Source organism: Mixophyes fleayi, chromosome 2 (assembly GCF_038048845.1).
Source record: "Mixophyes fleayi isolate aMixFle1 chromosome 2, aMixFle1.hap1, whole genome shotgun sequence".
NCBI lineage: Eukaryota > Metazoa > Chordata > Amphibia > Anura > Limnodynastidae > Mixophyes > Mixophyes fleayi.
In genome coordinates this window covers 363458122-363473419 of record NC_134403.1, presented here as the reverse complement: position 1 = coordinate 363473419, position 15298 = coordinate 363458122, and the positions used below count along the sequence as shown (strand labels likewise).

Sequence of the window (15298 nt, the reverse complement as noted above, 5' to 3'; positions counted from 1 at the left end):
CATTATTCTGTGAATTTCATCCCTGCAATCTGTGTTTAAGTATGTTCATCCATGCTGCTACTACTACTACTCTGATCATTATTCTGTGAATTTCATCCCTGCAATCTGTGTTTAAGTATGTTCATCCATGCTGCTACTACTACTACTCTGATCATTATTCTGTGAATTTCATCCCTGCAATCTGTGTTTAAGTATGTTCATCCATGCTGCTACTACTACTACTCTGATCATTATTCTGTGAATTTCATCCCTGCAATCTGTGTTTAAGTATGTTCATCCATGCTGCTACTACTACTACTCTGATCATTATTCTGTGAATTTCATCCCTGCAATCTGTGTTTAAGTATGTTCATCCATGCTGCTACTACTACTACTCTGATCATTATTCTGTGAATTTCATCCCTGCAATCTGTGTTTAAGTATGTTCATCCATGCTGCTACTACTACTACTCTGATCATTATTCTGTGAATTTCATCCCTGCAATCTGTGTTTAAGTATGTTCATCCATGCTGCTACTACTACTACTCTGATCATTATTCTGTGAATTTCATCCCTGCAATCTGTGTTTAAGTATGTTCATCCATGCTGCTACTACTACTACTCTGATCATTATTCTGTGAATTTCATCCCTGCAATCTGTGTTTAAGTATGTTCATCCATGCTGCTACTACTACTACTCTGATCATTATTCTGTGAATTTCATCCCTGCAATCTGTGTTTAAGTATGTTATAGGAAACTGTTATCTGTTTAAACTTAGGTTGGCACAGTCTTTTATTGCTGCCTAATTTATGATAGGTATCTGGCCTCTATCCTTTCCCACAAATGTTTTCTTTTCCTTTGATTAGCTGACCAATTAGCACATCTGTAGTGTATTCCTAAATTAGACTGACTACATCTTAGCTTCATTCTATGGGGAGACGTATGTGGGGTTAGACGTGTGTGATTTCTGCACTAAGTGGGATTTTCTCACAAAGTGGACGAAAATGCACAGTTAGACAACACAGCAACTAATCCTCATCTTTCTCTTCTCTTTTCATCTTCAGGTATGTTCATCCATGCTGCTACTACTACTACTCTGATCATTATTCTGTGAATTTTATCCCTGCAATCTGTGTTTAAGTATGTTCATCCATGCTGCTACTACTACTACTCTGATCATTATTCTGTGAATTTCATCCCTGCAATCTGTGTTTAAGTATGTTCATCCATGCTGCTACTACTACTACTCTGATCATTATTCTGTGAATTTCATCCCTGCAATCTGTGTTTAAGTATGTTCATCCATGCTGCTACTACTACTACTCTGATCATTATTCTGTGAATTTCATCCCTGCAATCTGTGTTTAAGTATGTTCATCCATGCTGCTACTACTACTACTCTGATCATTATTCTGTGAATTTCATCCCTGCAATCTGTGTTTAAGTATGTTCATCCATGCTGCTACTACTACTACTCTGATCATTATTCTGTGAATTTCATCCCTGCAATCTGTGTTTAAGTATGTTCATCCATGCTGCTACTACTACTACTACTCTGATCATTATTCTGTGAATTTCATCCCTGCAATCTGTGTTTAAGTATGTTCATCCATGCTGCTACTACTACTACTCTGATCATTATTCTGTGAATTTCATCCCTGCAATCTGTGTTTAAGTATGTTCATCCATGCTGCTACTACTACTACTCTGATCATTATTCTGTGAATTTCATCCCTGCAATCTGTGTTTAAGTATGTTCATCCATGCTGCTACTACTACTACTCTGATCATTATTCTGTGAATTTCATCCCTGCAATCTGTGTTTAAGTATGTTCATCCATGCTGCTACTACTACTACTCTGATCATTATTCTGTGAATTTCATCCCTGCAATCTGTGTTTAAGTATGTTCATCCATGCTGCTACTACTACTACTCTGATCATTATTCTGTGAATTTCATCCCTGCAATCTGTGTTTAAGTATGTTCATCCATGCTGCTACTACTACTACTCTGATCATTATTCTGTGAATTTCATCCCTGCAATCTGTGTTTAAGTATGTTCATCCATGCTGCTACTACTACTACTCTGATCATTATTCTGTGAATTTCATCCCTGCAATCTGTGTTTAAGTATGTTCATCCATGCTGCTACTACTACTACTCTGATCATTATTCTGTGAATTTCATCCCTGCAATCTGTGTTTAAGTATGTTCATCCATGCTGCTACTACTACTACTCTGATCATTATTCTGTGAATTTCATCCCTGCAATCTGTGTTTAAGTATGTTATAGGAAACTGTTATCTGTTTAAACTTAGGTTGGCACAGTCTTTTATTGCTGCCTAATTTATGATAGGTATCTGGCCTCTATCCTTTCCCACAAATGTTTTCTTTTCCTTTGATTAGCTGACCAATTAGCACATCTGTAGTGTATTCCTAAATTAGACTGACTACATCTTAGCTTCATTCTATGGGGAGACGTATGTGGGGTTAGACGTGTGTGATTTCTGCACTAAGTGGGATTTTCTCACAAAGTGGACGAAAATGCACAGTTAGACAACACAGCAACTAATCCTCATCTTTCTCTTCTCTTTTCATCTTCAGGTATGTTCATCCATGCTGCTACTACTACTACTCTGATCATTATTCTGTGAATTTCATCCCTGCAATCTGTGTTTAAGTATGTTCATCCATGCTGCTACTACTACTACTCTGATCATTATTCTGTGAATTTCATCCCTGCAATCTGTGTTTAAGTATGTTCATCCATGCTGCTACTACTACTACTCTGATCATTATTCTGTGAATTTCATCCCTGCAATCTGTGTTTAAGTATGTTCATCCATGCTGCTACTACTACTACTCTGATCATTATTCTGTGAATTTCATCCCTGCAATCTGTGTTTAAGTATGTTCATCCATGCTGCTACTACTACTACTCTGATCATTATTCTGTGAATTTCATCCCTGCAATCTGTGTTTAAGTATGTTCATCCATGCTGCTACTACTACTACTACTCTGATCATTATTCTGTGAATTTCATCCCTGCAATCTGTGTTTAAGTATGTTCATCCATGCTGCTACTACTACTACTCTGATCATTATTCTGTGAATTTCATCCCTGCAATCTGTGTTTAAGTATGTTCATCCATGCTGCTACTACTACTACTCTGATCATTATTCTGTGAATTTCATCCCTGCAATCTGTGTTTAAGTATGTTCATCCATGCTGCTACTACTACTACTCTGATCATTATTCTGTGAATTTCATCCCTGCAATCTGTGTTTAAGTATGTTCATCCATGCTGCTACTACTACTACTCTGATCATTATTCTGTGAATTTCATCCCTGCAATCTGTGTTTAAGTATGTTCATCCATGCTGCTACTACTACTACTCTGATCATTATTCTGTGAATTTCATCCCTGCAATCTGTGTTTAAGTATGTTATTGGAAACTGTTATCTGTTTAAACTTAGGTTGGCACAGTCTTTCATTGCTGCCTAATTTATGATAGGTATCTGGCCTCTATCCTTTCCCACAAATGTTTTCTTTTCCTTTGATTAGCTGACCAATTAACACATCTGTAGTGTATTCCTAAATTAGACTGACTACATCTTAGCTTCATTCTATGGGGAGACGTATGTGGGGTTAGACGTGTGTGATTTCTGCACTAAGTGGGATTTTCTCACAAAGTGGACGAAAATGCACAGTTAGACAACACAGCAACTAATCCTCATCTTTCTCTTCTCTTTTCATCTTCAGGTATGTTCATCCATGCTGCTACTACTACTACTCTGATCATTATTCTGTGAATTTCATCCCTGCAATCTGTGTTTAAGTATGTTCATCCATGCTGCTACTACTACTACTCTGATCATTATTCTGTGAATTTCATCCCTGCAATCTGTGTTTAAGTATGTTCATCCATGCTGCTACTACTACTACTCTGATCATTATTCTGTGAATTTCATCCCTGCAATCTGTGTTTAAGTATGTTCATCCATGCTGCTACTACTACTACTCTGATCATTATTCTGTGAATTTCATCCCTGCAATCTGTGTTTAAGTATGTTCATCCATGCTGCTACTACTACTACTCTGATCATTATTCTGTGAATTTCATCCCTGCAATCTGTGTTTAAGTATGTTCATCCATGCTGCTACTACTACTACTCTGATCATTATTCTGTGAATTTCATCCCTGCAATCTGTGTTTAAGTATGTTCATCCATGCTGCTACTACTACTACTCTGATCATTATTCTGTGAATTTCATCCCTGCAATCTGTGTTTAAGTATGTTCATCCATGCTGCTACTACTACTACTCTGATCATTATTCTGTGAATTTCATCCCTGCAATCTGTGTTTAAGTATGTTCATCCATGCTGCTACTACTACTACTCTGATCATTATTCTGTGAATTTCATCCCTGCAATCTGTGTTTAAGTATGTTCATCCATGCTGCTACTACTACTACTCTGATCATTATTCTGTGAATTTCATCCCTGCAATCTGTGTTTAAGTATGTTATAGGAAACTGTTATCTGTTTAAACTTAGGTTGGCACAGTCTTTCATTGCTGCCTAATTTATGATAGGTATCTGGCCTCTATCCTTTCCCACAAATGTTTTCTTTTCCTTTGATTAGCTGACCAATTAACACATCTGTAGTGTATTCCTAAATTAGACTGACTACATCTTAGCTTCATTCTATGGGGAGACGTATGTGGGGTTAGACGTGTGTGATTTCTGCACTAAGTGGGATTTTCTCACAAAGTGGACGAAAATGCACAGTTAGACAACACAGCAACTAATCCTCATCTTTCTCTTCTCTTTTCATCTTCAGGTATGTTCATCCATGCTGCTACTACTACTACTCTGATCATTATTCTGTGAATTTCATCCCTGCAATCTGTGTTTAAGTATGTTCATCCATGCTGCTACTACTACTACTCTGATCATTATTCTGTGAATTTCATCCCTGCAATCTGTGTTTAAGTATGTTCATCCATGCTGCTACTACTACTACTCTGATCATTATTCTGTGAATTTCATCCCTGCAATCTGTGTTTAAGTATGTTCATCCATGCTGCTACTACTACTACTCTGATCATTATTCTGTGAATTTCATCCCTGCAATCTGTGTTTAAGTATGTTCATCCATGCTGCTACTACTACTACTCTGATCATTATTCTGTGAATTTCATCCCTGCAATCTGTGTTTAAGTATGTTATAGGAAACTGTTATCTGTTTAAACTTAGGTTGGCACAGTCTTTCATTGCTGCCTAATTTATGATAGGTATCTGGCCTCTATCCTTTCCCACAAATGTTTTCTTTTCCTTTGATTAGCTGACCAATTAACACATCTGTAGTGTATTCCTAAATTAGACTGACTACATCTTAGCTTCATTCTATGGGGAGACGTATGTGGGGTTAGACGTGTGTGATTTCTGCACTAAGTGGGATTTTCTCACAAAGTGGACGAAAATGCACAGTTAGACAACACAGCAACTAATCCTCATCTTTCTCTTCTCTTTTCATCTTCAGGTATGTTCATCCATGCTGCTACTACTACTACTCTGATCATTATTCTGTGAATTTCATCCCTGCAATCTGTGTTTAAGTATGTTCATCCATGCTGCTACTACTACTACTCTGATCATTATTCTGTGAATTTCATCCCTGCAATCTGTGTTTAAGTATGTTCATCCATGCTGCTACTACTACTACTCTGATCATTATTCTGTGAATTTCATCCCTGCAATCTGTGTTTAAGTATGTTCATCCATGCTGCTACTACTACTACTCTGATCATTATTCTGTGAATTTCATCCCTGCAATCTGTGTTTAAGTATGTTCATCCATGCTGCTACTACTACTACTCTGATCATTATTCTGTGAATTTCATCCCTGCAATCTGTGTTTAAGTATGTTCATCCATGCTGCTACTACTACTACTCTGATCATTATTCTGTGAATTTCATCCCTGCAATCTGTGTTTAAGTATGTTCATCCATGCTGCTACTACTACTACTCTGATCATTATTCTGTGAATTTCATCCCTGCAATCTGTGTTTAAGTATGTTCATCCATGCTGCTACTACTACTACTCTGATCATTATTCTGTGAATTTCATCCCTGCAATCTGTGTTTAAGTATGTTCATCCATGCTGCTACTACTACTACTCTGATCATTATTCTGTGAATTTCATCCCTGCAATCTGTGTTTAAGTATGTTCATCCATGCTGCTACTACTACTACTCTGATCATTATTCTGTGAATTTCATCCCTGCAATCTGTGTTTAAGTATGTTCATCCATGCTGCTACTACTACTACTCTGATCATTATTCTGTGAATTTCATCCCTGCAATCTGTGTTTAAGTATGTTCATCCATGCTGCTACTACTACTACTCTGATCATTATTCTGTGAATTTCATCCCTGCAATCTGTGTTTAAGTATGTTCATCCATGCTGCTACTACTACTACTCTGATCATTATTCTGTGAATTTCATCCCTGCAATCTGTGTTTAAGTATGTTATAGGAAACTGTTATCTGTTTAAACTTAGGTTGGCACAGTCTTTTATTGCTGCCTAATTTATGATAGGTATCTGGCCTCTATCCTTTCCCACAAATGTTTTCTTTTCCTTTGATTAGCTGACCAATTAGCACATCTGTAGTGTATTCCTAAATTAGACTGACTACATCTTAGCTTCATTCTATGGGGAGACGTATGTGGGGTTAGACGTGTGTGATTTCTGCACTAAGTGGGATTTTCTCACAAAGTGGACGAAAATGCACAGTTAGACAACACAGCAACTAATCCTCATCTTTCTCTTCTCTTTTCATCTTCAGGTATGTTCATCCATGCTGCTACTACTACTACTCTGATCATTATTCTGTGAATTTCATCCCTGCAATCTGTGTTTAAGTATGTTCATCCATGCTGCTACTACTACTACTCTGATCATTATTCTGTGAATTTCATCCCTGCAATCTGTGTTTAAGTATGTTCATCCATGCTGCTACTACTACTACTCTGATCATTATTCTGTGAATTTCATCCCTGCAATCTGTGTTTAAGTATGTTCATCCATGCTGCTACTACTACTACTCTGATCATTATTCTGTGAATTTCATCCCTGCAATCTGTGTTTAAGTATGTTCATCCATGCTGCTACTACTACTACTCTGATCATTATTCTGTGAATTTCATCCCTGCAATCTGTGTTTAAGTATGTTCATCCATGCTGCTACTACTACTACTCTGATCATTATTCTGTGAATTTCATCCCTGCAATCTGTGTTTAAGTATGTTCATCCATGCTGCTACTACTACTACTCTGATCATTATTCTGTGAATTTCATCCCTGCAATCTGTGTTTAAGTATGTTCATCCATGCTGCTACTACTACTACTCTGATCATTATTCTGTGAATTTCATCCCTGCAATCTGTGTTTAAGTATGTTCATCCATGCTGCTACTACTACTACTCTGATCATTATTCTGTGAATTTCATCCCTGCAATCTGTGTTTAAGTATGTTCATCCATGCTGCTACTACTACTACTCTGATCATTATTCTGTGAATTTCATCCCTGCAATCTGTGTTTAAGTATGTTCATCCATGCTGCTACTACTACTACTCTGATCATTATTCTGTGAATTTCATCCCTGCAATCTGTGTTTAAGTATGTTCATCCATGCTGCTACTACTACTACTCTGATCATTATTCTGTGAATTTCATCCCTGCAATCTGTGTTTAAGTATGTTCATCCATGCTGCTACTACTACTACTCTGATCATTATTCTGTGAATTTCATCCCTGCAATCTGTGTTTAAGTATGTTATAGGAAACTGTTATCTGTTTAAACTTAGGTTGGCACAGTCTTTTATTGCTGCCTAATTTATGATAGGTATCTGGCCTCTATCCTTTCCCACAAATGTTTTCTTTTCCTTTGATTAGCTGACCAATTAGCACATCTGTAGTGTATTCCTAAATTAGACTGACTACATCTTAGCTTCATTCTATGGGGAGACGTATGTGGGGTTAGACGTGTGTGATTTCTGCACTAAGTGGGATTTTCTCACAAAGTGGACGAAAATGCACAGTTAGACAACACAGTTGGCCAAACATTGGACTACATTTGACTTGATTTTACTCCCAGCAATAAGCTGTATCTGCCACAGCCTATTTCTGCACTACTTGTCTATTTATATGGAAGACTGCTAAGAGGTAATTCTTAAAATACCCTTGCTTTTTGCTTTTACCCCTTTTATCACAATGTTTCACAAATTGCTTTTCTTAGTCTCATTTCATGGCATGATCTTTAGGACTGTGTCATCTTTCACCCCTCCACCAACACACAAATTTGTTCATATTGCACCTGCATTACTCCACTCACCTCTATTTAACACCCATGAACTGTTGTCCTATTTATTATCTCTAACCAGTACAGCCTCCACCTGTCGCCAGAAAATAAAAGGCCACACATCTTACAATCCCCTTGCCTATCTTTCGCTCACTCTGCTTCTATCAGCTGGTGATATATCACCTAATCCAGGTCCCCCACACTCCTCACACACACATACATCAGAACACTACCGTTCTATAGCAAACCTCAAACACATCACCTGTCTACCCTCTCTTCCCAAGTCCTTTAAATGTGCCCTTTGGAATGCACGATCCGTTTGTAACAAACTTACCTCCGTTCATGATCTCTTCCTCTCAAAAAACCTCAACCTTCTGGCAATAACAGAAACATGGCTCATGCAATCAGACACTGCCTCACCTGCAGCACTTTCACATGGTGGCCTCCATCTCACCCACACCTCCAGACCTGAAGGCAGACAAGGAGGTGGGGTTGGACTACTTCTCTCCCCACAGTGCACATACACAGTTCTACCAAATGTCCCATCACTCACGTTCACATCTTTTGAAGTACATGCTATTCGCATTTTTAATCCATTCTCCCTACGTGTTGCGGTGATCTATCGTCCCCCTGGAGCACACCAACAATTTATTGAGGATTTCTCTGCATGGCTCCCTCACTTCTTATCTTCAGACATCCCCACCATCATCATGGGTGACTTCAACATCCCCATTGATAACCCACCTTCCAAAGCTGCTTCCAAACTACTCTCTCTAACATCCTCACTTGACCTCTCCCAGTGGATTGAATCATCTACTCATAAGGATGGCCACTGCCTTGATCTTGTTTTCTCTAGACTATGCTCAGTTTCTAATTTTATTAATACACCCTTCCCCCTCTCGGATCATCACCTTATCAGCTACACTCTCACCCCCACTGCTCTAACCTCTCTACTGTCTAACTCTACCAAGCCTCCTCATACTCGTAGAAATCTTAATTCTATTAATCTTCAACAATTTTCCACCTCTCTCCAACACCTTCTCTCCCCTATCTCTACATTCTCATCCCCTGAGATGGCAGTACCTCATTTTCACCTAACCTTAGCAACGGCCCTTGATCAAGTGGCTCCAGCGACACTTCATACTACACGTCGACTTCGATGTCAACCGTGGCACACCAAAGCAACACGAAATCTTCAAAAACTGTCCCGTAAAGCAGAACGTCACTGGCGTAAATCTCGAAGCTCTAATGACTTCTTCACATATACTTCTGTCTACCACTCCTATCGAAATGCTCTGGACACTGCAAAACAAACATACTTTCAATCTCTTATCTATGCTCAGGCTTCTAACCCCAAACGCCTTTTCAATACATTTAATCATCTTCTCAATCCTCCCACCCCGAACCCTCCATCTACTATCAGTGCTCAGGATCTTGCTTCCTACTTCAAGGACAAGATTGACAAGATCAGACTAGAAATGGTATCCTCCTCCTCAACAAGCCATCAGCTCATTTCCTTCCCACTACCCTCTGACACCCTTTCTTCATTTGACCCCACAAATGAAGAGGAAATTTCTACGCTCTTCTTATCTTCCTACTCTACCTCCTGTCCTCTTGATCCTATTCCCTCGCAAATTGGTAGATCCCTGTCTTCTGTGCTCATTTCACCTCTAACTCAAATCTGTAATCTCTCACTCTCTACTGGCATCTTTCCATCACTATACAAGCATGCAGTGATTACTCCTATTCTAAAAAAACAAAACTCCGACCCAAACTCTCTCTCAAATTACCGTCCCATCTCTCAGCTCCCTTGCCCCTCCAAGCTTCTAGAGAGACTTGCCTACACTCGCCTCACACGCTTTCTTTCCGCAAACAACCTGTTGGATCCTCTTCAGTCTGGCTTTCGTTCTCAACACTCCACAGAGACTGCGCTGACCAAGGTTGTTAATGATCTGATCACTGCTAAGACTGAACGCCATTACTCTCTCCTAATTCTCCTTGATCTCTCGGCTGCATTTGACACCGTTGACCACTCTCTTCTCATACAAACGCTGCAATCCCTAGGTCTTCAAGACACAGTTCTATCCTGGTTCTCATCTTACCTCTCTAATCGCTCTTTCACTGTTAATTTCTCTGGAGCCACATCTGCTCCGCTTCCCCTATCAGTTGGAGTACCACAAGGCTCGGTGCTAGGTCCTCTGCTGTTCTCTATCTATACCGCTTCTCTTGGAAATCTAATAAGTTCCTTTGGCTTTCAGTATCATCTCTATGCGGATGATACCCAAATCTATCTATCCTCTCCTGATATCTCGACATCTGTGTTGTCCCGTGTAACTGACTGTCTTTCTGCCATTTCATCTTGGATGTCCTCTCGTCAACTCAAACTTAATCTTTCTAAAACAGAGTTAATAATATTCCCACCCGCCAACAAGAGCATACCTGACATTTCTATCTGTTGATAACATGACCATAAATCCCACCCCACAAGCTCGCTGCCTAGGTGTAATCCTTGATTCACGCCTATCCTTTGTTCCCCACATTGACTCTATATCTAAATCATGTTACATACATCTAAAGAACATTTCCAGAATCCGCACATATCTCACACAAGACACTGCTAAAACCTTAATTCATGCACTAATCATCTCCCGCATTGACTATTGCAATTCCCTCCTTACTGGTCTTCCCAAAAACAGACTCAAACCCCTAAAATCTATTTTGCATGCTTCGGCAAGACTGATTTTCCTTGCAAATAGCTATTCCTCTGTTGAATCACTCTGTATGTCTCTACACTGGCTGCCTGTCTTCTACCGAATCCAATATAAAATACTTTTACTAACCTACAAGGCCATCAACAAAGCTGCACCAACATACATCTCCTCTCTTGTCTCAAAATATCTCCCAACTCGGCAACTCCGTTCTGCAAAAGATCTGCGTCTCTCATCCACCCTCATTACATCCTCCCATTCCCGGTTACAGGACTTTTTTCGGGCTGCACCCACTCTATGGAACTCTCTCCCTCGCACAATAAGACTCTCCTCTGTTCTACAAACTTTCAAGCGTTCTCTGAAAACCTACCTATTCAGACAAGCTTATAATATTCCTCAACCACCATCTTAACCTCACTACCTTTAGCCTGTTACACAATTTCACACAAGACAACTACCCCCGGACCAACATTGTTGTGTGACAGGATCATTTAGCTTATGAGTCACCCTACCTTTGCAGTCTGGCTGGGCCAAGATGCAAAATGTATACTTAACCTCATGTGTCAATCTCCCATTGTCCCATAGATTGTAAGCTTGCGAGCAGGGCCTTCTCACCTCTTTGTCTGTTTTACCCAGTTTGTTTATTAGTTTATTACGTTTGTCCCCAATTGTAAAGCGCTACGGAATATGTTGGCGCTATATAAATAAATGATGATGATGATGATGATGATGATGAAGAATCATGCATAAGTATTTTTTTTTCCTTTGCTGTTTTTGCCTGTTTGCCTTTATAATACATATATATATATATATATATATATATATATATATATATATATATATACATTTATATTACCATGCTAACAAAGAAAGCCCTATGTGAAAAGAAATAGTCAGATGATCAGCTACAAAAGCATTCTCAGATCAACCAAGAGCAAAACTATGAAACCTGATCTGGGGGTGCAGTTACTAAAACCTCTAAAAAAGGCAAAAATATAGGTGTTCACCATAGCAACCAATGAAATTCTAGCCACCATTTATCTAGTACGTTCTAGAACAGTGTTGGCTAACCTGTGACCCTCCAGGTGTTGTGAAACTACAAGTCCCAGCATACCCTCCCAGCAATAAGCTACTTTTGGCAAAGCATGCCGGGACTTGTAGTTTCTGAACACCTGGAGTGTCACAGGTTAGCCAACACTGTTCTAGAACATGATAGCTAGAATCTGATTGGTTGCTATGGGCAAAACCTCAACTTTTCCTTTTTAGATGTTTTAGTAAATCTATCCCTTGGTCACATACCCCCAGTTACGTTTGTTATTTCTTACTGTTAATTTTTACCTGCCACTTCCTCTCCCTTCTGGCATTTCCTAAATAAATGAGATGGTGAGAAAGATTCATCAGGTATTCTATTAATTTATGCCCCTTCCGCTCAGAGCTGGTTAAGACCAAATGGGGCCATAGACGTGTTAGATCTCTTGGTAGCCCACATCAGATCTCGTCCTTGAGCTGTTCATGATTATACCGGCATTGTGCCCTCATTATTATAGCATTACCAGCGGCATTGCACACACACCAGTCACAGGCATCAAGAGGAGGAGGTGGGCAGGTACAATGTACTGACTGGCCTGTGCCTTGCTGGGGGTCCTGGCCTGTATATGTAGTGCTAGGAGCCACTGAACTGGTGTGGCCCCTTCGACACCTATGAGAAAAGTCCCAAGAAATTGCTTTACTTTGGCCCGAAAATCCCCTTGGCAGCCCTGGCCCCAGTGCACAGGCCTGCACTGCCACACACGTTGTGCAGACTCAATTTCACAAAAACCCTAAGTCATAGACGCCCTTCTATTTGCACATGTCGTACAGACAACCCCATTCTGCTTGCTCCCCACACTGCACGTACCCCTCTATATTACCCAGCCCCCCAATACTACATGGGACCTGGGAGGAGCTCAAGCCATCGACCCTCGCTATACAGACTTTTTTCATGCCTGACCACATAATAAAACAATCATGTATTGAACACTTATTACGGACAATCACTTATTATTATACATAGGTAACAATAGTCCCTATGGTTCTCTGAACTTCCTGAGGAACTCTGCAAGATGTACATGAGCTTCTCCTTGGAAGTCCACTGCTTTGCGCTATATAGAGATGTGGTAACCCTGACAGACCTGAGAACCTTATACACTGTGTAAACAGGATGTGGAGGTTCTGGTAGAATTCCTAAGCTCTACACCACCGGAACCAATGGACCCCAGCTCTTGTCTCTGACTGCAAGTCAGTAAATGCTAGGGAGGGGGGTACCCAGAATCTAGCTAAGCGGTGGAGAATGTGAAGATGCCTGCAACTGCACCAGGCAGATCTGCTTGTCCCAAAGACTTGAATTTGGGCCTCCTAAGTCCCACCAAACCTTAGGCCGCTGCCTGTACTGCCTTGTTGGTAACCTGACTTTGTTAACATGTACTTTAGTGGAGAACATTTTGCTAAATAGCGGATTTGACCAATGTGGAGACAAAGGGGTAATTTTATCAAGCTGCGGGTTTGAAAAAGTGGAGATGTTGCCTATAGCAACCAATCAGATTCTGGTTATCATTTATTTACTACATTAAACAAAATGACAGCTAGAATCTGATTGGTTGCTATAGGCAACATCTCCACTTTTTCAAACCTGCAGCTGGATAAATTTACTCCAAAAAGTCCACTTCTTCTACAATAGGAAAATCCTTAACAATAAGTTCCATTTTGATGGCTGAAGACCAGGGTTTAGGATGGTTATATCGGTGGCAGACCTAGGGCTGATCCCAAGGTAAGATGAGTATCTTTAATCAGAGGCAACAGATGAAATACATAGAATCCTCTTCACTCTGTTCCCTCTTATGTCATTATATTTAAATAGAACCTTTTTCTTGCAAACTGTCCTGATATTACCCAGACCGTTCTATTTATCTTATTCCATTATGCCGTCCTTGCTGGAACTGATGTCTGGTCTGTAAAGAACCTGTGACAAAAGGACCAATATCCCAGCTCCCTGACCAGAGGCAAATGGTACCAAGTATGAGATAACCAGTCGCTCAATGTTCCTAATACAGATTGAAAAAATCAGGGTCCCCAATGACTTGGTGACTAATCATCCGACTGTAGTTTCCATGTAAGAAAGAAGTAAAGACTCACCAAAGATCTGTCCACTTCCCAGTCCTGAAGCCAGACAGAGAGTAACGATGTACATGAGAATGATCCTGTCCATTTCCCTTCATCTACTGAGATGCCGCAATAATTATATGAAATAAATGAAATCTCAAACTCCGGATTATACAGCCTCGTTGGATGGGAGGTTTGTTATTCTTGTCTCGCAGCTTGGGAAGACTGGATACAGAAGAGAAGGTCCACTGGGCATTCCGTGATCGCTCATTAGTTCCTTCGGCTTAGCCCCACCCCCACGAAACACCTGTGTCTCTACATGGTACCATAATTATACGCTGTGCAACGGTAAAGTGTCAGGAAACAAGCACACTGCAGCAGGAATTCAGAAAGGAAGTTACAAGTGAATAAAACTGCAGCATACTATATCCACACTAGCAATTTTTAGTCCAGCGATTTTTAGTCCAGCGATTAAATTGCATGTGACTAAGTGCAATTTTATGTGATTAGTCGCATGCGTTTTTATTTTGTGGCCGTTGGTTTTGTTTCTGTTATTCGACTTAATATGACATAATGTGATAACCATGGGCCTGATTCATTAAGGATCTTAACTTGAGAAACTTCTTATTTCAGTCTCTTGGACAAAACCATGTTACAATGCAAGGGGTGCAAATTAGTATTCTGTTTTGCACATAAGTTAAATACTGACTGTTTTTTCATGTAGCACACAAATATCAACTTTAAATTTCAGTGTACAAATAAGCTATCAAGTATTTGTGTGCTACATGAAAAAACAGTCAGTATTTACCTTATGTGCAAAACAGAATACTAATTTGCACCCCTTGCATTGTAATGTAGCGCCCCTGCAGGGAAACAGGACAGACGCAACACAAAAGAACTTACCTTGTAAACGATGGTCACCTCCAGTCCGCCTCCGATATCCCAGCTGCGACCCGATCCCAGCAGATCCGCAGCCGCAACCCCTGTCACCTCCAACCACGTCCCTCTAAGAAAGAGACAGAGATTACGGCCGTGCCTACCAGGTAAGGGCTGTCCGAGAATACGGCAATGAACAAGGACACTCTCAGTCCAA

General features: G+C 40.0%; 1 protein-coding gene across 1 annotated transcript in view; it reads right to left on the bottom strand.

Annotated features, from left to right (window-relative positions):
- Positions 1–14311, bottom strand: part of UMODL1 (uromodulin like 1) — a 76189-nt gene extending 61878 nt beyond the window's left edge. The window contains exon 1 of the mRNA XM_075197844.1: positions 14239–14311. Within this exon, the coding sequence (XP_075053945.1) occupies positions 14239–14311 (73 nt within the window). The remainder of the gene's footprint in view (positions 1–14238) is intronic.
- Between the last annotated feature and the right edge of the window lie 987 nt (positions 14312–15298).